Source organism: Cyprinus carpio, chromosome B11 (genome assembly GCF_018340385.1).
Source record: "Cyprinus carpio isolate SPL01 chromosome B11, ASM1834038v1, whole genome shotgun sequence".
NCBI classification, from domain to species: Eukaryota; Metazoa; Chordata; class Actinopteri; order Cypriniformes; family Cyprinidae; genus Cyprinus; species Cyprinus carpio.
This window is the reverse complement of record NC_056607.1, coordinates 22,171,184-22,195,541: the sequence shown is the minus strand read 5'-3', so window position 1 is coordinate 22,195,541 and position 24,358 is coordinate 22,171,184. Positions and strand designations below refer to the sequence as shown.

Genomic DNA, 24,358 nt, shown 5'->3' with positions numbered 1-24,358 from the left:
ATTTATGACAAATAATGAAAATGTCACATTTGTGTTATTTTTCCATTAAGTGGTTATGTCCTCTCTGAAAGCACTACAAATAAAACAACGACACAGTCACCCTTGTTTCCTAAATCACACAGACGACTGTAGTTTTCAGTGGCGAATTGAATCCGTGTTTGGAAATAACATGTTTTATGAGCTCAGAGGGATCGTGTGTTTGCAGTTTTGTGCGGTTTGCCTCAAACTATAAACTAAAGGAGTATTTTTAGACCATTACGTTTGCAGGTTTTATTGACCACTGCAGTTTTTATCCAACATCTGATGATATCTACTGTTTGTGTTTCTTAGTACGCATAAATTATGCAATATTTGCTGTGCACAAGTAGAGGATTCATGAATCAAATCCACATCATAAATTCATGACCACTTTTTATTGATGTTTTTTTTAATGTTTTGCCCTCAGGGCTGAAAGACTATAAATGGGGAAAGATTTTAATTTAAATGCAAAGAAATGTGAAACGTACTGAAATTATTTTAATTAGTTCAGGTGTATTATTTATTGTAATTTAAATACATGTATTATTTATTACAAATATTTATGTATTTATTTATTTAGAATTAATTTGCAATCAATGAGGAAGCTGATTAAAAATCTAATAATAAAATATCCAACAATTATGACCCATACAGTAATGAAATTAAATCTCCAAATATGTGAATAAATTAAATAAAATTGCATTTACATTTATCAAAAACATATTTATAAACCTTTATGTAAATTTGCATGTACACATCATTTACATTGCTTATGAATATAAAAGTTAATAGCTTAAAAATATTTATAATTTTTTTAATGAAGATTCTGTATGTTTTAAAAGTCATTAATGCAACACTTAAAAGGGCCCTTTAAAGGCATCCAAATTGATTTATTGCTTAGATTTTGAGGTTTTTTTTTTTTTTTTTTTTGTGCATTTATGAATCTGTTTTATATACTGTATGCTTATGTAATCAATAGCAGACATCTAAACATGCAGCAGTGCAGTAAATATATATTTCAGAATGAGTGTTTTGTGAGTCTGCTGGAGATGTTAATGGCACAGTGTGAAGGAAGTGCTATTTTAGGGCTGTTGAAGCATGTCATTTTTGTTTTAACAGCTCTGTCGGATCCATTAAAAGTTGTAATTAGAATAGAAACTGCTTCTCGTTAGCTGAAATAAATGTGTTTCACGATTCACATGTTTTCCAGAGTAGAGTCCTGAATGATTTTTTTGTTCACCAGGCATCGAGCCGACCGGGAACCGGGTGATGCGTCCGGCCGTGTTCACAGTGGACACCTTCAGCGCGGGTCAAGGCCAGGTCACTGTCTATGTTGAAGACCCAGAGGGCCGCAGAGAGGAGGTCAAACCCGTGCTCAATGAAGGCAAAAAGACCTACAGCGTGACGTACATCCCTCAGGTCATGGGACCGCACAAGGTCAGGATGAAGTTATCAGTTCACAATAAAATGTTCACGAATAAACATCATTCACGAAGAAATGAATACTCTTGTTCAGAAAGAACACATTAAGTTGATCAAAAGTGACAGTAAAGTCTTTTATAAAGTTACAGAACATTTCAATTTCATAGAAATGCTGACCTTTCTATTTGTCAAAGAAACCTATCCATAATTCATCATTGAATTAAAGCATTAACGTGAAGCATTGTTTACAATAATAACGTTAAAAATTTACTGGTTAATATATATTACGTAGTTTATTTTTCTATATTATATAAATATACATATACTACATAATACATATACATTTATGTATTTTAAATATATAAAATTTTATCTTTTTATTACAAATATAAACATTTAAAATGTAAAATAAATTAAAATATAAAAATGTTAAATTACATTTGCATATTTAATATGTAAATAATTTATTTTTTATTTTTTATAAGATATTACAAAGATACTTTTTGTAAGATATACTATATTTTGTGCTGATTATATACATGTGTATATATTATAAATGTATAACAATCCAATTTTTTTTTTAAATATAAGAATGAGTTGTGAAAATGTATTTATTTCGTTAAAATTGTATTAATTTGCATGACATTTCCAGGTCTAAAAATCTCACTTTTAAATATGTCCTTTGTATTGTATTGCGTCTTTTCAGGCCCTCCTAGTTGTTATATAGATGTGTGTTTGTTTTTACACAATCAGGTTTATTATGTATAAACACACAAGCACACAGAACGACTCTGTTTTCATGCATTATTCTGTGAAATATAGGCTCATGGTGTTTTATGTTCACTCCACAGGTCACTGTGCTTTTCGCTGGACTGCAAATCCCAAAGAGCCCGTTTGAGGTGGATGTGGACAAAGCCCAGGGAGACGCCACTAAAGTCACAGCTAAAGGACCCGGACTGGAGCCGCTGGGCAACATCGCCAACAAACCCACCTTCTTCGACATCTACACCGCAGGTCTGAGCATGCAAACTTGAATTTGAGCTCACTTTCTTGAAGAAGACGAGTCTTGAAGCTGCTCTGCTGTCTGTGTTAATCAGGTGCCGGAGTGGGTGACGTGACAGCCTTCATCAAAGACCCTCTGGGTAATAAAAACACCGTGGAGGCCATCATGGAAGACAAGGGCGATAGCATCTTCCGCTGCACCTACAAACCCATGCAGACCGGCCCTCACATCATCAACATTACATTCGGAGGCATCGCCATCCCTAAGAGCCCCTTCACCGTCAATATCAGCCCAGGTACTTCATGCAGTTACATGCATACATTACCCAGCATCCTCTTTCTGAGCTGACAATTGCTTAAATGTGCTGTCGGTGAAAGGAAATGGAATAGTTTATTAGTGCTTTCGGTAAACAATGAACTGTGAGGTGAATTAGCGCTGTGTTTTAGGGTCTCAGACGTCTGCATTGCCTCATGCGCTTGTAATTGCATGTTAGTTATGAGATTCTGCAGGGCTTTTACACATGCTATAAAATGCATGTAAATGTAGCTGCAGTTCACCAGCGCGCTCGTTTGTGGCGTGTGTGATGATGCCAGCTTTGTTAAATATGACCTTTCGCGACATTATGGTCAGGCTTAATTTGCAGCCCTTTGTTTTAATTTGATTGCTTTTTTAGGCTTCTCTCTCTCTCACACACACACACACACACTTGCATTTGTGGTTTACAGGGACTCTCCATAGGCGTAATGGTTTTTATACTGTACAAACTGTATTTTCTGTCGCCCTACACATAAACCTACCCCTTACAGAATTTCAAAAAAACAATGTTTTGTACATTTTTAAGCCTTTTGTTTTACAGGGACACAGGAAGTGTTCTCATAAACCATGTTTATGTTGTAGTACCCATGTCATTATACACATTTGTGTCCTCATAAACCATATATACCAGTACACACACACACACACACACACACACATATATATGAGTGATATGATATGATTTGTAGTGATTACATTTGCACATTTATTTAATATGCAACTAAATATTTTCTTTTTATAGTGTATGTACTATACTCGTTATACATTTTATATATAAGGTGTATAAAAATTATATTTTTATTATATACAAATAATAGTAAAATTGCATTTATTTGCATATTTTATGTAATAAACATTTTATTAATTATTTTATGGTATATTTACCAAATTTATTCTCATATTAAATACATTTTTATTATATAAAATATATATTTTTAAAGATTTTATGTCCTAATATTGTTAGATGGGTCTTTTGCATGACTTTTTGTTTTAGATTTCTAAGGTAACAAAAAAATTAATTTCTGTTTACTTTTGGCTAGTGTTATTCTAGTATCATTAAGATATTTGGTATTTTGAATTAGTTTTTATTTAATTTTTATATTTTTGTGTTTTAGTAATTTTGTTTCGAGTTGTCATTTTTGTTAGTTTTTGTTTTTTAACATGTCTAGATATAGTTTTATTAATTTATTTTTATCTGTTTTATTAAGTCACATTAAACGAAAATGAAAAATTGTATTTATTTATTTCAGTGCAGGTTTATTTTATTTTGAGTAACAAAAGTAAACCGTAAAGCAACCCTGGTTCCTGCTGTAGTTTTTGTGTGGACTCGGAATCTGTGCGTCACTGAACGTTTTAAATCTTGTAAAACATTAAATTCCTTTTCTGTGAAACAGCTTTTCCAAACGTGCAGCAATTCAGTTTAACAGAAGTTGACTTTAATTGAGTTTCCCGTGTAGTTAAACGTTATCATGCTGCTGATTTCATGGGCTTGTTTTTGCAATTTGTTGAATTTTACTGTTCAAGACTGAACAGCGTGTGGTGAGGATTGCATGATCGTTTCTTCGGCTTTCAAACAAACATCACACCAGTCGTCATACCTTGACATGTGCATGCTTTTTGTGCTTTAAAACATTTATTATTATTATTATTATTATTATTATTATAGAATCAATCAGAAAAATCCACAAAACTATGCAGCCCTAAAGAGTGGCTCCTCTTGTTAATGTCATTCGGTGTTTTTCTTCCCTCTGTAATTGACGGTTTAGTGTGTTTGCACGGCCGGTAGCTTTATTTTTCCCCTAGGATGCTGTTGATTGTGTGATTGTGGTGGGCAGGTTTGGATGAGCGCGACCTCAGGAAATCAGCCACGTGTGCCGTAAACCCAAACGAGACCCACAGGAGAATAGTAGTAAGATAGTTTGACTTTTACAGCACAAGATGTCATTTCAGGACATTTCACAAGCAAATTAAAGAGCTTTATACTTCCATTATGTGCTTTTAAAAATAACACTCGAAACTTGGAATCGGGCTCCTGATATTTCCCAATTCTAGAAACTCTGCTATGAATGGAAATGGCAAAGGCTGGAAATAGAATTGAGTTTATTAAAGTGCATGGAAGTAGATGCATATCCTCTGCAGCATTTTTATGAAACCAGAGCGGTTCCTCCAAAGGTTAGTTCTCCTCTCGGGGTGTATTTTTAGAGTTCGGGGTTGATGATCATGCAGTGCAGTAAGTGTATATTAGTGAGTCAGACGGGACGCTGGTGAATGAAGCTCTGTGTCTCGGTGGCACTCGTCTGTCCCGCTCCACCCTCCCACATCTGAACCTAATGAGAGAGAGCAGACTTCATCCAGTCTCTCTCTCTCTCTCTCTCTCTCTCTCTCTCTCTCTCTCTCTCTCTGTCAGAGATGCTGTTACACTGAATGTGGGCTTTGGGTTCGCTCTCTGTGGGCTTTTGGAAACATTACAGGACTCCATACTGTATAATGCTAGGGTAATACTGGAGTGTTTAATTGAATGTGTGATCTTACGCAGAGGGATTTTTCATTTCATTTGCAGGCCGTGCAGACGTTTTAGGGAGGGGTTTTGAAGGGTTTTGGATGATTGAAGCTCGTTATACCGTGATGTGTTTTGAGTTTGTGATTCTGATTGGCTGACAGATGCTGATTTTCTTTAACTGCATTCTTCAATTGTCTATGCAAATAAATAAGTATTCAATTTTTTTTTATTTGTCTATAAGTTTAATGTATAATAAAGCAAGGTATAAATTTCTACAATTAAAATATATTTATGTGCATATAAAAAACAATGTATATATGTATATGTAATATACAAGTAAATTGTTACATGTAACTAAATTCCGTAATTTAATTACAAAATATGTAAATGTAATTGTAATCAGTTACAGTTACTGAGAAACAACGTGTAATTAAATTACAGTTATTTAATGATTACAAAGGGGGTCACATCTGAATACATCCTACTTGAGTTTATGTAGTCTATATACTTTTTTGTTGTTGTTGTTTTCCAAGCCATTGTTGGATGCCAGTGTTTTCTGTCATAGCTATGCAAAGATTTGATTTCAAAAACAGTATAGCTATTAAAATATTTATTGTTATGGTTTTAAATCTGTATTTAACCTCAGAATTATCTAGAATAAATTAAAAAGAGGTGCTAAAGTCTGATTTTGTAGTGTCTGTGCTTTAAAATTTAAAAGATTTCGAAAGTGATCGTAATCAGTGTTGAGTTCTGTAAGGTTAACCCTCCCTGCTTTGCATGATTGAAAATGATTATCAGTTGAAAACATTAGAAATTTAGAAAAGTTACATTACTTTAATAAAGTAATTGAAATAGTTGCACTACTTATTATGTGACCTATTACATTTCTAAAGTAACCTTCCCAACATCGAGTATAAAATAGTACATACACTTTAAAAGACGGAGTGTGTATATACAGATTACATATATTTATTAAATATGCAAATAAATATTTATTATTTTATAGTATATGTGCTATATTATATGCACTATTTAAAATATATAAAAATGATTTTTTACAATTATAAAAAGGGAATGGTAAAATTGTATTTGCATATTCACTTAATATGCAAATAAATATATTTTTTGTGTTATGTGCTGTATACTATCCTAATATGTATTTATGTAATTAAATATATAATAATGTAATATTTCTATTTGAAATATAAATATTAAAAGGGAAAATAAGATTTGAATATTTAATGCTTATAATTTTTCTTTTTTATAGTATATGTACTATTCTGTACTCATATTACATACATTTATATTATAAATATATAACAATATAATAATTTTATTCTAAATATAGTATAGCAAAATATTTATTTGCATATTTTATTTATTAATTATTTATTCTATGGTCCATGTACTGTATTCTCATATACATTTGCATATATATATATATATATATGTATGTGTGTGTGTGTGTAATTTGAATTAGAAATATAAAAGTAATAGTAAAGAAAAAGTAATTATTTTTTAAATATGAAGATAATTGTATTCTTTGTTTTTTAGTATATGTACAATATTCTATACTGATTATAAATATCTAAAAAAAAATATAAATTTAAATTTATAGTAAAATTACATTTATTTGCATATTTATTTACTTATGCAAAAATATTTAATAATCTCATTTATAGATTTTAAATGTTTTTGCACATTTAATAAAACGTTTTATTTCAGTGTCCCACTTTTAATGCACATAGGCAACATTTTTATGTACTGTAGTAAGCTCATTTAAGGACTGGTTTAATAAGTTTTATTTTTTATTTATTTATTTTTTAAATTTGCATCATATGTAAAAATTATTTTAGTTTATTTTTATTGTATTTTTACTTTCAATTGTATTTTGTGTAACTCAGTTTTACCCACGAAGACGTGCCTCAGACATTAACATATACACAGCTAGTACTTGCACATGAATAGTTGTCATTAATTGTCAGTAAATCAGCAGCTTGTGTGTGTTTCAGCGTCTGTTCCCGGAGCGTGTCGAGCCACCGGTCGAGGTCTGCAGCCCAGAGGGGTGAGAGCGCGTCAGGTGGCTGATTTTAAGGTGGACACCCGTAACGCTGGCAGTGGAGATCTGAAGGTCACCGTTAAAGGACCCAGTGAGTGAATAAATAACACACCGTTGATTCAATGCACAATCATCTTCTCCTGTTACAGACGCTTGCTTGAGCAGCTTACAAAACTCTAAACATGGTCCTCTTTTTGAGAAACTTCCCGATGTCTCCTGCTCTAGTAATCTCCAGTAATGAGTTGACATGGCACTTTTTCATGTTGATTTATGATTTGGAGGGAGCAGGGACAGTTTCCCAGACTCTGCACACATCAGTCTTCATAAGCAGGTCAAGCGTCAGCTCCACTGACTGTGACACACTGACCCCGCTGGGTCTTGGAGGACACAGTTTATCTCTGTGGAATCTGATTGAACAGTTGAAGTTTCTCATGTTTTTCCTGTCTTGCAGAAGGTCTAGAGGAGCCTGTGAAACAGAAGGATGCTTCAGACGGTGTTTACTCGTATGAATACTGTCCACACACACCTGGCAAATACACCGTCAGCATCACCTGGGCTGGACAGCACATTCCCAAGAGGTACCCATCACACCTTTAAAACTCATGCAGCTTTCACCTTCAAACCCAGAGCCACTTCACGTATCACTCCATTGTGCTCTGATCGAATTCTGTTTAAGTGTTACCCATCATAACTTACCAGTTGAATTTTTTGTTTGTTTTTTTGTTTTCAGAAAATCTGCATAGATTGTGGGCACTATGCATTGAGATTAGTACAATATAAATACTATTTTAATTAATTTAATTTTTATTAGATTTTTTAAAAGTTGAAAATAGACATTGCCACAGTATAAATTAATATTATAAACATTTTAAATATATTAAAATAGATTTTACTCTTAAATCTGTGTAAATTAAAGTGGGTACTTTGTCACAGTATAAGTAATATTTTACATATTTTAAATTATTTAAAAATAATATTTTTAGTTAAATTAATTTTATTAGAATTTTGTTTATTAAATCTGCATTAATTAAAGTTGGTGCTACACTTTACCACAGTATAAATTAAGAGGTATAACTTTAGTATAGGGACCAGTTGTCACTATTAACTAGGTGCTTATTAGCATGCGTATTATTAACATAAATATTTTTTAAATTAATTTTTTTTTTTATTAAATCTGCATATCTTAAGTGGATGCTACAGACTGCACAAAATGAATGTTTAAATAATTTGCATTGCATTAAATAAAGGATTTTTTAGAATGATTATTCTCAATACGTTCTCATTATGGTAATTTTTATTTTAAATGTCATTTTTTTTACATTTAATCTGCAGTGGGTACTACACATTGCCGTGATTTAAATAATATTTAATAGAACTATATACTTATTACTCTCAAAAGGTTCTCGTTATTGTAATTTTTTAATTTAAAACAAATTTTTTTATTCATAAATCTGCATAGGCTGGATTGACAATTCAAAAATATTAACAGTTTGCATCCCATTAATTCTAAAGAAAATGCATTTAATTTTTATGAAAATAATATCACATTTTCTTCACAATTTAATGCATAAAAGGTTATAAAATGGGCTTAGTTTATATAATATATATATATATATATATATATAATTTCCTTTTGAGTTTGCAGTGATTTCTGCAGTGCTAGTGTTTGTTGTAGTGCTACCAGTGCTGTTGTGCAGGCTCCAGATGTTCTGAGTGTCTCATTGCATCACTGTTATTCACATCTGCCAACCGGATAAATCTGATCCTGATTGTTTGGGTATGAAGGCATAGTCGTATATAAACACATGAGGCTTGGGGTAAATGTGTGTATTTGGTCTGTGTTATAGATGATCTGTGTGTGTGCTGTGATTCAAATCAAGACCGGATCTATTGTGTTCAAATTGTGTCATTAAGGATCATCAGAGAATTGTTTGTACATGTGCAAGGGTTTAATGTTGAGTATGATGTAAGACTGTGTGACAGAGTTTATACTACATGACCGTCCATTTGTAAAATATTTCATTCACTGGATTATGGAGGAAATTATATTTAAAGTACAGAGCGTGTTTTTATTGTTAACTGTTAAAATCGGTTTATTAATTGGAATAAAGCTGAATTAAAATAAATATATAAAAGTAAATAATAGATGGAAAGCCAACTTAAAACGAGAAATAAAAATAAATTAAAGCTAAATATTAATATTTACAAAAAATAAACGAGATACTTTTAAAGAGAATTAATGAAAAACTTAAACTAAACTAAAATAATTTTGGGTTGAGTAACAAAATTACTAAAACTGGAATAAATATAAATTAGAAATATTAAACAGAAATTTAAAAACTAATAAAATAAAATAAAATTAAACTATTACTAAAATGAATAAATAGAATTAAATAGACTATAATTAAATATAATTTATATTTATATTAAATATAAATAAATAAATAAAGTTTAATAAACTAATAAAATTTGTATGTATTAGATGAAAAAATGTATTAGATGAAAAAAGTTAGTGCTAAAATTACTAAAACTATAATAAGTATATTCAAAGCTAAATAGAATAGAAACATAAAAACGAAGTATTAGATGAAAAAGAAACTTAAAATTAAAAAGAATTTGCAGTACTAAAAATACTAAAACTTGAATGAATGTAAACTAAATGTAAATAGAAATATTTATTTAATAAAACTAATAAAATAAAAAATATATAAGTATTAGATGAAAAATAAGTTTAAGTTAAGATTGGAGTACTAAAATTGAAAAACTGAAATAAGTATAAGTGAAAGCTAAATAGAAATGTTAAAAGAAAAAAAATTTAAATATAAGTATTAGATAAATAATTCGGAGTCAGAGTACTAAAATTACTCAAACTGTGATAAATCTTAATAAAAGCTAAATCAAAATAGTAATAAATACTATAATAGTATAGTATATAAAACTGAAATAACACTGGTGCATAATATATAAAACATACCTGGTTTGAATTTCCAGTAAAAACAAATATATGCTGATCTATCACAGCATGAATGATTTTATTATTGTAATTGTAGATGAGGTTTTGCTCTTGATATGTAGGTCGTGTGCACTGCCAAGCAGACTCATTAGTGTGCGACTGGAGGAAAGCAGCATGACGACATGCTCTCCTGTGCGAGTCTGTCAGAGCTGGATTTGTTTTCGCTCCGCATGCGCTTCTGCAGAAACATGCTGCTTTGTGCTAGAAAGCAGCTGCTGCAGCACCAGAAATGCCTTTTTTAGCTGTTTTTCGCATTTGGTGGAGGTTTTTTAAGATGCCGTGGTGTGTGGCCTTCACATGCATCACATGCATGGCGGATCGGCCAATCAGATTGCTGCACTGCTGGAGCCGAAATGGCTGAGTGAAGGAGACGGACTGCATTGAAGACAATCGGCCTGCTGTTCACCTGGACGTCAGCCTCACACACACACACACACACATGGAGGGAAGCAGAGCCGTGAACCCTATTAAAGTGAAATATTCTCCCCGCTGTGTTTCTTCTGTTAACACAAACTCTCTCTGATGGGAGGTTTCCGCTGACGTAGAGTCTGACGTGTGTTTGTGTTGGAAATGGAACATTCTCACTAACTAGAGACATCACATCAGCGCTGTTTGTGCTGCTGGAGCTGTCAGGTTAACACGTTCGGTTCAAGAAGGTGTTTAGCTGTGCGCTTATTTGACATATATTATAATGGCAATTTGACATTCAAGCTGTGCTGACCTACATAGTAATTTATCTGGTCTTATTTCACCTCACATTAAGAAGAGTCAATGAAACACACACTTTGCATAAAGATTTTCGGTAATTTCACATTATTTGCATGACAATTAAGCACATTTTACCCCAAAATTATAATTATTATAATGCATTATTATTTTTTTTTTAATCATTTATCATTTATGAATTTTAATATTGATTTCTCACTCTGTTTATATTATTTAAATTCAATATTTATTTATTTTTCGTAAATCTGTAAAGATTAAAGTGGGTGCTACACATTGCTGCAATTTAAAAAATTAATTGTAATTTTTTCCAAAAATGTTTCATTTCTGTAGTGATTTCATTTAAATGTTTAATTTATTTTTTTATTTGTACATTTTTAAATCGGCATAGACTGCATTGCCAGAATTTGAATGTATTAAATATGCATTATATTAATTGTGAAAAAAATATACTTCATTTATAAAAATTAATGCATTGCATTTTGCATTTTTACTATTATTTTTTTAATTATCTCATTGTAATTTTTTTGTAAATTTTTGTAATTATTGTAATTTTATTTGTACATATATAATTTTGCATTTTTTTTTATTTTGTAATTTTTAAAACTGCATAGATTGCACTGCAACAATTTAAATAATAAACAATGATGAAAAGTTATTTTATTTTAAATCCATAGTTTCTTAATTTTTCCTTATTTTTTTTGTAAATATTATCACTTTTTCTTCACACTTATTTTTGTTATACAAAATATTTATTTTTTGTGGTTTTTGAATTAAATAATATCTAGATGTGAACTTGTACTGTACATATATCTCTAATAATGTTTGTTGTCTTGTGTTCAGTCCTTTCGAGGTTCAGGTGGGCCCTGAGGCCGGAACGCAGAAGATCCGAGCGTGGGGTCCGGGTCTGGAGGGAGGCGTTGTGGGAAAATCTGCAGACTTTGTGGCTGAATCCATCGGGACTGAGGTTGGAGTTCTCGGTGAGAGTCCTCTGATCAGACACGTGGCACATTTTATCATACAGTAGTCACATTTAGATCAGGATCCACAACATGTTTTCTCAGCCTGTTATGTAAATTCTTTCCCTGCTGTAGGCTTCGCCATCGAGGGTCCGTCTCAGGCCCGGATCGAGTGTGAGGATCAGAACGACGGCTCGTGTAACGTGAGGTACTGGCCCACTGAATCGGGCGAGTATGCAGTCCATGTCATGTGTGATGATGAAGACATCGAGGACAGTCCCTTCATGGCCTTCATCGTCCCTGATAACAAAGCCAACAATCCTGACCAGGTACATGAGGCAGTGGAAAATATACATCATATATAGAAGAAATGACATTCGTTTCATGACATTTCTCCCCCAAATTCTTATTATTGTAATGTGTGCTAGGATATTTTGTGAAGGTTTTTGTAATTATTATTAGTGAGTCGTATTATTGTAATTTTTTTAATCAATTTTTTAAAATCTAAATAAAATTGTACCAACCTATAAAAAAAGTTGAAAATTGTAATAACAAAAATTACAATAATGATATAACCTGTTGAATATTAAGACTTATTAAAGCAATTTATCAATTAATTTGATGCAATAAATGTTTTTTTAAAAATTTGTCTGTTATCAAAAGGTTAATTTATGTAAGTGTTCAATTAAAATTTTTAAACTTAATTTTTCATTTTTGATTTTTAAATCTAGATTGCATTGCCACAGTTTAAAATAAAATATTTAATTTACAGCAATGTGTAGTACCAGCTTAAAAAAACAATTAAAAATTAAAATTAAATAAATAATAAAACATTGAAATAAAAATGTCTATGATCATAACCTGTTGAGAAATATAAAATAGTTCACAATAAATGCAATGCTATTTTTAATCTATATTTCTAAAATAAAATATGTACATTTTGGATATGTGTAGTACCAACTTATAAAAAAAACGTATAAAGCTTATAAACCTATAATAAAAATGAATGATGAAAATTACAATAATGATGTAACCTGTTGAATAAGACTTATTAAAACAATTTATCATTTAATTTGATGCATTTTTTGTAAAATATTTCTTATTATTCTCAAAACTTTCTTATTATTGTAATTTGTTTATTTAAATAAAAAAAAAACGTAATTTGTTTTACTTTTAAATCAGTAATTTAGATTCAGATTCAATGCCTTGATTTTAAATCAGTTAATCTGTTGCTTTCTCCTGTTTTGTATCTCATTAGGAGAATTATCCATCATTGCTTAAAGAATATTTCTGTTCTTGCAAAAGCACAAACATCCTTTAGATAACAAAGATAATTAATTCAGAATTGAAATAAATAAAATGCATTAAACAAATACAAATTATAGTATTGTTTTTGCTGAAAGGACACTGGATTTGTGCGTTGACTAGGTTGTTAGGCACGTTTGTTTTTCACATGTGTTTGTGTGCAGGTCAGGGCTTATGGACCAGGACTGGAGAAGTCCGGCTGTATCATAAACAAACCTGCTGAGTTCACCGTCGAGGCCAGAGATGCCGGGAACGGCCCGCTGAGAATCATCGCACAGGTTCGGCCGAGCATCAGCTGAGAAATATGAGCGACACAAGCCAATCAGAACTGAACTCACTCATGTTGCATTTGACTTCGTTTGTTTCCCAGGATGCAGATGGAGTCCCCATCGATGTGAAGGTGAAGAGCAAAGGGGATAATGTGTATTCCTGCTCGTACACGCCGACCGCGGCCGTCAAACACACGCTGGCCGTGACCTGGGGAGGCGTCAGTGTTCCCAACAGCCCCTTCAGGGTAAGAGCGGCCGAGAGCGAGAGCGAGGGCAGAACCGTTATCACTTCAGCTGTCAGTACTAACACACTAGAGCAACTAATCACACAAACTACAGCTGATGCTCCTAACACTTCAACAGCCAAATATAAACCGCTCATCATCATAACCACCTCCGTTATGGAGCGCCACTGCTATACTGTCAGATAATTTCAGTTGTTTGCTTTAATGTGGAATATGAGAGATTGCATTGGTGATTTGGCTTTAGGGAATGAAACTGCAAAATGCACATTGTGTTACAAAATGTTTAGTTAAATCATTTGTAATTGCATTGCATGTTTCTTAAGACTTTTTGTTTTTAAAATTTTTTTTTCTTTTTTGCTGCATAATCACTTTTTTTAATCCGTAACTCGTATCTCATTTAATGCATATTATTTTTCATATATTCTGTTTTATTTCTAATGAAGAGAATTATCCATCATAGCTTAGAGTATTTCTGTTCATGCAAAAGCACAAAATCCAAATGCATTTCAGTATGTTTGTAACATTAAGTGATTTTTAAATGACTTTTTAATGTTTCCAAAGATTTTGCACATTATGAAATTGTATTAGATTATAATATTATACACTGACTGCTTTGACTGCGAGATGGTGGTTTGTGGTGTTTGCAATCCAGAGTTGCTTTTTCCAGAAGTTAAAAAATGTGATCAAATATTTACTATAGAACTAACTTATTTATATTCGCTAATGCAGAATGAAGGACAAAAATAAGTTTGACTGAATTAATATTAGTATTTGTTAAATGCACACATGAATTGAAGCATTATTCCTTTTTTTTTTTTTTTTTAAAGTTCAGCGTAAACATTTGCTCGTACGTCACTCTGTATTCATGCTTTTGTGGTCCTTACAAATCATTTCACAAAACAAACTCACCGCGCAGTTTTAAAGAATGTAACTTGCTTTTACTTGACTGATCATGCAAACATTTCACGATGTCAAACTCTGGAAAAACTGAGTACTAACATGTTTATATTTAGAGAAGGGAAAAGGGGACTTTTCATTTACTTTTATGCAATAAGTGTTTGATTCAAAAATGTTGCATTCAATAAATTCTAATACTAAATGTTTTAATGTTTGTTGTGTGTGATTTATGAGTTTGTGTTTATTTGCACGTTCCTGGTTATCTTGGAAAAAGAACTCGTTTGTAAACGCTTCAAATAATCTTTCTGACTTTTATAATCCTTTCTGCACCCTGAAAGTGCATCAGATGTTTTTAGACTTGCTTTGCATTGTTTTTGATTCTCTCAGAATGTGCGGTGAAGTCTGTAAGCTGTGTGTTTTCATGACTTGGTGTCATTAACATGCAGGAGGCTTTATTCCTGTAGGTGAACGTGGGAAAGGGAAGCCACCCTCACAAAGTGAAGGTGTTCGGTCCAGGAGTGGAGAGAAGCGGACTGAAGGCTCATGAACCGACGCACTTCACCGTGGACTGCACTGAAGCTGGAGAAGGTAATGCATGTTTACTGCATTCACTAAATTCAGTGCTATTTCATGTGAGTTACACACGGTGTGTCTTGTGTTGGTGGTTTTTCAGGTGACGTCAGCGTCGGAATCAAGTGTGATGCTAATGTTATCAGCGATAAGGAAGAGGATGTTGATTTTGACATCATTCCCAATGCCAACGACACCATCACTGTCAAATACATTCCTCCTGGAGCGGGACGCCTCACGATCAAAGTGCTTTTTACTGATCAAGTGAGTGACTATCAGAAGGATCTGTAGAAAACATGATTATTTCTCAGGCTTTTGGAAATATGGTGTTTTTTTAATAAATGTATTTATTCTTTTTTAATTTAATTTATTTTATATTTATCTAATACTCATTTATTTTTCAAATGTATTAGAAAATCATGTTATGATTTTATTGAAAACTATTTATTTATATTTAAATGCAAGATATGATTGGATGGTCAGAACGATTGTTATAATATATGTAATTTATTTATTAGTTTGTTTGTTTTATTTTATTTTAAATTTGCCATCAAGGTGGATAAAAAAAATTGTCAAAAATGTATTTGTTTTTATTTATTATTTGAAGATATTTATTTTAATGAATTCAAAATCCAAGTGGATTGAAAAAATCTTGTTGTCAAATTAATTAATTAAATAATTTATTTGTTTAAAGCCATTATTTTAACTTGTAGTTTTTATTTATTTCATTTATTTAGTTTGATATTTTATTCATATTTTAATGCAAGATCCAAAATGATGGCCCCTGACAATATTATGTATTCATTTATACATCCATTTTAATCCAGAAAAATATGATTTCAGAATCTTTCCAAGTATGATGTGTTCATTTTAAATGATCTGTTTCAGGAAATCCCCGTCAGTCCGTTTCGTGTTAAAGTGGATCCCTCACATGACGCCTCCAAAGTGAAAGCAGAGGGACCAGGACTCGCCCGAGCAGGTGTTTTGTCTGGTTTGATGATAAATGGTTTGACCTTATCAAGAATCTGGGTTTAATTTGATGACTCTTGAGTCTCTCTGTTAATTTTTCCCATGCGGTGTCTTTGTACCCTCAGGTGTGGAGAGTGGAAAACCAACACACTTCACCGTTTACACCAAAGGAGCTGGCAAAGCTCCTCTGGACGTGCAGTTTTCTGGACCTAATAAAGGACAGGCCGTTCAAGACTTTGAGATCATTGACAACTATGACTATTCCTACACTGTCAAATACACCCCGGTCCAGCAGGTAGGGATCTGCAATGGAGAAACACACATTTAAAAGCAGTTCAAGGATTTCAGATTAGTGAAAGAGATATATTTCAGTATTTATCTTCTGGCATCATCATTCTGCTTTGCTGTACCAATTCAGGGAGAGATGGTGGTAACGGTGACCTTCGGTGGAGACCCTGTTTCTAAAAGCCCCTTCGCCGTGGGTGTCGCGGCTCCGCTGGACCTTAGCAAGATCCAAGTGGATGGCCTGGAAAATCGTATGTCATTTAAATAAAAATATATAATTCTTTCATTCTATGTACATTTTAATTAAAAAATTTTAAATTTTGTATTTTATTTCAATTTTAGACAATCTTATGTGTATTTATTTATTAAGAAATGTATTTATTGAATGGCCTCTTTTGTTTTATGCAATCCTATGATATTTATTTATTTATTTAATAAATATTTAAATGTTACTCCAAGGACCTCTTGGGTGGCTTGGAAAGCTGTTTTTATTTTTATTTTAAGAAATTTTTATGTTTAATAATAAATATCTAAATTTTAATCCAAGTTTCAGTGGATGGCTTGGAAAATTGTGAATTTATTTATTTAATAAATATTTAAATGTTACTCCAAGGTCCTCTTGAGTGGCTTGGAAAGCTGTGTTTTTATTTTTATTTTATTTTAAGTAATATTTATGTTTAATAATATCTAAATTTTAAACCAAGTTTCAGTGGATGGCTTGGAAAAATTGTGTATTTATTTATTTATTTACAATTATTTATTTATTTTCGTTTTGGATAATCCTATGTTATTTATTTATTGGGTGGCCTGTTATTTTATGGAGTCCTGTGTTATTTTATTTATTTATTTAAAATATTTATATGAATATTTTTATATTTAATAAAAAATATTTAAATGTTAATCCCAGGTCCTACTGGTTTGCCTGGAAAATGCATTTGTTTGTTTGTTTAAACCAAAAGTCAAAGTGTATGGCTTGGAAAACTGACGCATACATACATACATTTATTGATTTATTTTCAATGAATTTAATTTAGTTACTTAATTTTAGGTAGTTATATAAGACTTTTTGTATAAGTGGTTTTATTTGAATTAATTTTTATTTGATTTATTCAACAATAAACAGAAGTTAATGTAATTTTATTAATAAATTTACTAATTTTAAAGGTTGCTTAAAATATTTTAGTAATTTTATTTTAATATTAACCTTTTAATTTTTTTTGCTTTTTAATAACATAACCCCATGTAATGTTTTATTCCAGGTGTGCAAGTGGATGAGGATCAAGAGTTTGCCATTGGTACAAGAGGAGCAGGTGGACAGGGCAAACTTGAAGTCAAGATGACCAGCCCCTCAGGGAAGTCCGTGCCCTGCGTGGTAGAGCCTCAACCAGGTAAAGGAGCCAGTCTAGTGAAGTACATCCCAAAAGAGGAGGGCGTTTACATGGTGGAGGTCGTCTACGATGGCAATCCCGTGCCAGGAAGCCCTTTCCCAGTTGAAGCCATGCTGCCTCCTGATCCCAGCAAGGTATGTTGAAGCAAAACTGATTTGACTTCATTTAGAAGAGAAGAGATCAGAACTTAGTGGTTCTGTCTGTGCAGGTCAAAGCGTTCGGTCCAGGCCTGAAAGGTGGTCTTGTAGCAAGTCCAGCTGAGTTTACCATTGACACCAAGGGCGCTGGAACCGGTGGACTCGGTCTAACCGTCGAGGGTCCGACCGAAGCCAAAATCGAGTGCTCTGACAACGGCGACGGCACCTGCTCGGTGTCGTACCTCCCCACCGAACCCGGAGAGTATCTAGTCAACATTCTCTTCGAGGACGTTCATATTCCCGGCTCGCCCTTCCACGCAGACATCCAATACCCGTTTGATCCCACCAAAGTGGTGGCATCTGGATCCGGGCTGAAACGAGGCAAAGTAGGCGAGATCAGCGTGCTGAACGTCGACTGCACCAAAGCTGGACCGGGCCAGTTGACCCTGGAGGTGGAGCCTGACTCTGGAGCCAAAGCCAAGACTGAAGTTCTGGACAACAAGGACGGGACCTACACGGTCACCTACGTCCCGCTGACGGCCGGTATGTACACGCTGCTGCTGAAGTACGGAGGGAAGACCGTCCCCAACTTCCCCGCCAAAGTGACCGTGGATCCGGCTGTCGATACCAGCAAAGTGAAGGTGTTTGGACCAGGAGTCACAGGAGAAGGTACTGAGACAAACATCAAGATAAAACACCATTTTATGTTCACTTTTAACCACTGGTATTGTTCTTTGGGAGTCACATTTGTGTTGTTCGCAATCAAAACTCACCGGATAATTTTATTTTTGTGAAATGAATATGTAAATATGTAAAATATATGTAAAAATAATAAAATAATAATCTGAAAGGTCAGGGTGTAGCCATTAGATGCCTGGATAGTCATATATATATATATATATATTCAGAGCTGTGTATTCCTTAGTAACTGAGCAGCGTTTTCAGCGCTTAACTTGTGTCATCCCTTCGTCGTTGTGCAGTTTTTTCCTGCATTGTGGCTGATTTGTAGTTTGTACACACAAAAACATCTCTGTATTTTCATATTTTTGCTTATTTCCCATTCATTTCGTGTGCCGGTCATTTTTGACCACAGACAACTCGTCACTATTTTTTTTACGCCCATTTAGTTTTTTTTTTTTTTTTTCGAATCAAGTCCATAATTTGTGGGGGAGGAGGTCACATAATGACTGCCATAAAGGTTATGGAGTTTCATAATATTCCAATGAAGTAGCAATTTGTAAAATTTCCAAACTTTTTTTTTTTTTTTTTTTTGGTCTAAAAGGACCAAACGACACCAGAGGCTTAAGGATGAATGTATCTTGTATGCAACTGAAAAGCTTTTGTCTTTTGCCTTCCATGATTTCTAGAACCTTCTTTCCTTTCCTTTTTCTTGTAATCAATGGAAAAGCGTATGAAATGTGTTTTTCTGTATGCTTTATCTTCATGATATTGGCTTGCATGATTTCTGGAGACTTTTCAGTCTGTTTGAAAAGATGTTGTTTTGCAGGCCTGCATGTGTTGTCATGCTCTAAATGGTGTAATCCTTCAGTGCCAGATAACCCTGAAGAACAGTTTTGCTGAAAGATGAATTAATTCAAAGGCAATGACATTTTTATAGAGGAGATGCATTGTTTCGTGAAACATTTTCAGTGTTCGTGCATGCTTTTCCTCTCTGCTCTGCAGGAGTTTTCAGGGAGGCCTCGACCGACTTCACCGTGGATGCACGAGCTCTGACCAAAGTTGGTGGGAAACACATTAAAGCTCATGTGAAGAACCCATCAGGTGCTGCTACAGAATGTGTTATTAGTGACAACGGCGACGGGACTTATAATGTGGAATACACACCGTTTGAGAATGGTACGAGGCACAACATCCTGTTTAAATGGTCTGAAAAATGATTTATTTATTTATAAGATCTAATTGGATAGCCTGACAGCTTAATTATTTTCTAATCAAATTGGATGGCTTGGACAATCCCTATGTTTTTATTTTTTTTATTTATGAATTATACAAGATCCAATTGGATGGCCCGGACAGTTATTGGTTGATTGTTTCTTTGATTGGTTGATTTACTCTTTCTTCCCAACAAACACTGGTTTACATTACATTCACGCACTTGGCAGACGTTTTTATCCAAAGCGGCAAGCTGAATGTAATGCAAGCTTTGCGTTTTATCAGTGCATTCAATCCCTGAGAATTTAACCCGCAATCTTTATAACAGGCCACCGCTGACCCTAATCAAACACACTTGAACAAGCTAAGAAAGGTCTTCAGGGTTATTAGAAAGCAACATGCCGGTGAGTTCTTATCAAGATTGGAGAAAACTCTGCAGGACTGATGTTGGCCTCCGCTGATATACTGTTTGAGATACAGGAACGCTACAGGTTTCATCATGCACTTGTGTATTTTGAAGAACGGCAATAAAGCTTGCCAGAAAATATTACTAATTTAGCAAGATTTATGAGGTGACGGGCTCGTTCTCAGTGGTTAAGGCAAGATGCTACAGGAGAAACCATTGTTTTTCTTTCTTACGAGCTGAGTGAGATTCTTCTGTCTGCTCGCCGCAGGAGTCCACCGTGTGGAGGTTCTGTACGATGAGACTCCGGTTCCAAAGAGTCCATTCCAGGTCGGGGTGGGCGAGGGCTGTGACCCCTCACGTGTGCAGGCCAAGGGCCCGGGTCTGGAAGAAGCACTGACCGACAAACCCAACAAGTTCTCCATCATCACCAGGTTTAAGAGCTTCATAAATCATACTGTACATTTGTCATTTCATTTAACTGTTAGATTTACCTGCACTATGCAGCTCAAAAGTTTGGGTCAGTAATTAAAAAAAAAGAAAAAAATGTTACTTTTATTCTTCAAGGATGCAATAATTTGATCAAAAGTAACAGTGAAGTCATTAATAGTGTTACAAATAATGTTTAAAAAAGTTTTAATGTTCTTTTGAACTTTCTGTTCATCAAATTGCAACATTTTTTCAACATTGATGATCAGAAATAATAATTAGATATTGATAATTAGAACAATTCATACTGAGAATGATTTCTGAAGGATCATGTGACACTGAAGACTGGAGTAATGATGCTACAATTCAGCTTTGATCACAGAAATAAATTACTCTTTAAAACATTCACATAGAAAATAGTGTTGGTATAGTTTTTTTTATTATTGATTTTTCCACAAACTGCAAATCACAAAAGACAAAGACATCAATAACATTCATTAATTTGGAGCTTAAGAAAAGAAAGAACAAAAACAAGCAAAGTAGAGAGAAAGAGAGAAAAAAAACGCAGCTCAAATGTCCAAATTTCAACATATTGGTAGAAGTTCTCATCGTACAGAAGTTTTCATCCATGAAATCCAAACAGCATAATATTGGCAGTCCCAGGCTCCAACTAATTTACAAATGGTTCCCATACTTTGTAGAAAAAATCTGTCTTTGAATCAATTATACAAGTAATGTATTTGTTATTATAGTTAACTTACCTTATTTTCATATCCTGAAATAACCCCACTGGACTTTTCCTTCATAGTTAAAAGGGTACCTTATGTTCTCTGTGATTTCCTGAAATATAAAAACATAAACAAAAACCTGGGCTTACATCTTACCTTATTTTGAAAATATAAAAAAAAAAAAATTATTTTGAAACATCGTTACTCTAAATGAAAAATAGAAAACCAAAAATAAAAAAATAAAAAAACTGGCATAAAAAAAAAAAACACATTTTAATAGTGCTGTCAAACAAAATAAAAAATAAAATCGCATCCAGAATAAAAAGATTTCTTGTTTAAATAATATATGTATGTGTGCTGAAATGTATATTAAAAAAAATTATGTGTATATAACGAATGCAAAACACACACACACACACATATGTTTATAGAAATGGGCAAATATTAAATTGCGCATAAATATTTATAATATTAATTACATGAAATGAAAATATAGCATAAACACATGTATATCAACAAACCACTTTAAATACATGTAAACAATATTTTCAAAAACATATACACAACAAATGTATGTGTGTGATATATAGATATATATGGCATATATAACTCATATTAATATATATATATATATAAAAAAATATATACATATATAAATATTATATTATATATATACATAAACACAAATAAATTTGACAGTACTAAAAATTAACAAAAACAAAAAAAAAATAACAAAAAATACACCACAACTAAACATTACTAAAACATTAAAGTTAAAATGGTAGCAGAAATATAAAAAACTATAATGCTAAAATAACACTAATATTTTAATTGTAATATTATATTAATTGTATTGTAAATAATATTTCAAAATAAAAACATTAACAAAATACTATCAACCACAAACTTTTTAAAATTAAATAAACCTAGCACTATACTCCATCAAAAACATAAATATACTAACATGAGGGAAAACCCAAACTTTCTATGGAACATTTTTGGAGACATGTGGTCGTTGTACTCTATCAAGAACAAAAATACAAAAACAAGACCCAACCCCATTTAGATTTAATTAAGAGCCCTTGCATTATCTGACTCGAAAAGCTGTAACCAGCCGACTGTTAATAACCGCAGAGGAGCTGGTATCGGTGGACTGGGAATAACCGTGGAAGGTCCGTCTGAGTCGAAGATGTTCTGCAAAGATAACAAAGACGGCAGCTGTAATGTGGAATACACCCCGTATGTGCCTGGTCTGTACGACGTCAACATCACGTACGGAGGACAGCACATTCCCGGTACGTTTTTATCCCCAATACACCACTTCAACACACGAGCAGCCTGAAGAAAGCATTGCTAGAGCTTTGAGAGATGCAACCTGACATGTTTTTTTTTTTTCAAAATCCAAACTCACTCAGAATACTTAAGAAAGTGTGTAGCAGTGAATAAAACATGCTAGCAGCATTGTGACGGCCTGTTTCTACAAACGAAAGTATATACAAATCTTGTCTGAGTTGTTGTTATTGGCTTGTTTTTACTTGTCATTGACTTATTTTGTGTATCTTCTCATCTGCTTCCTGTGTCTTGGGTGTTAATTTTATTTATCTGCCGTTTCTTATAATAGCTCTGTTTGAATTGCATGAGCATGCATGGAGGCACTAGTCCGTGTCTGAATGTAAAGGTCTGTATCTCTGTTTGTGTTGTAGGAAGCCCGTTTAAAGTGCCGGTGAAGGATGTTGTTGACTCCAGTAAGGTGAAGATCTCTGGGCCTGGTGTCGCTTCTGGAGTGAGAGCTAAAATCCCACAATCCTTCACTGTGGACTGCAGTAAAGCTGGTGTCGCTCCTCTCTCTGTGGCTGTGACTGGACCTAAAGGTAAAACTGCATTTACATAAGGCTTGTGCATTGCACTGATTTGATTCCCCCCTGATTTGATTATTTAGGGGCTTTAGGGAATTTATTTTATTTTTTATTTTTTTTACTGAAATAAATATTTGCATAATGCACAGTATATATGTAAACATTTATTTATTTTAGGTTTTTTGTTCTGAATAAAATATTCACATACTGCAGAGTATGCATGTAGATATTTTATTTTATTTTTATTTTTAATTCATGTGGATTTATTTTATTTGTTTTATTTTGTTCTGAATTATATATTAGCATACTTTTTACATTTTAGCATACATAAACACTTATGAATTAATATTCACTAATTTCTTTATATTCATTCTTTTTATGCATCAGTAAATAATAGCATACTGCACAGTATATAGTTAAATTCTGTATGTATGCATTTATCATTCATTCATGGTCATATATTTAAAAAATTTTTATTCATGGTCATATATTTAAAAAATTTTTTTTGCCTTTTTCTGAATTAAATAATTGAATGCTGCACAGTATAGATTTATTTATTTATTTATTTATTTATTTATTTATTTATTTAATAAATTCTTTTTTTTTGCATTTGTTCTGATTTAATTTAATTTATTTATTATTTATTTATTTATTTATTTATTTATTTATTTATTTAATAAATTCTTTTTTTTTGCATTTGTTCTGAATTAAATGCTACCATACTGCACTGTATATACTTAAACGTGATTTATTTAATTTTTTATATATATATATATGTGTGTGTGTGTGTGTGTGTGTGTGTGTGTATAATTTTTTATTTATTTTTTTAACTTATGCAACAAATTGTTTCTAACAGAAGTGTGCTGCTTTATCGTTCTCACTGTGTTGCACGTTTAATTTTCTAAGATTGGTAGCAGTTACCATTATGTAAATAATTTTGTAATTATGCTTTTGGCAGATCAATCATATAAT

The 24,358-nt window shown here is 32.6% G+C and overlaps 1 protein-coding gene across 1 annotated transcript in view; it reads left to right on the top strand.

Annotated features, from left to right (window-relative positions):
• The window catches only part of LOC109063319 (filamin-B-like), a 94,455-nt gene that overhangs the window by 40,523 nt on the left and 29,574 nt on the right, over positions 1 to 24,358 (top strand). Inside the window, 20 exon segments of the mRNA XM_042734611.1 lie at positions 1,262 to 1,455; positions 2,292 to 2,454; positions 2,538 to 2,738; positions 7,271 to 7,408; positions 7,769 to 7,895; positions 11,897 to 12,033; positions 12,148 to 12,341; positions 13,482 to 13,595; positions 13,688 to 13,831; positions 15,193 to 15,316; positions 15,402 to 15,562; positions 16,187 to 16,277; positions 16,393 to 16,562; positions 16,686 to 16,803; positions 17,812 to 18,074; positions 18,149 to 18,746; positions 19,761 to 19,934; positions 20,645 to 20,807; positions 22,665 to 22,825; positions 23,234 to 23,401. Of these exon segments, the coding sequence (XP_042590545.1) occupies positions 1,262 to 1,455; positions 2,292 to 2,454; positions 2,538 to 2,738; positions 7,271 to 7,408; positions 7,769 to 7,895; positions 11,897 to 12,033; positions 12,148 to 12,341; positions 13,482 to 13,595; positions 13,688 to 13,831; positions 15,193 to 15,316; positions 15,402 to 15,562; positions 16,187 to 16,277; positions 16,393 to 16,562; positions 16,686 to 16,803; positions 17,812 to 18,074; positions 18,149 to 18,746; positions 19,761 to 19,934; positions 20,645 to 20,807; positions 22,665 to 22,825; positions 23,234 to 23,401 (3,603 nt within the window).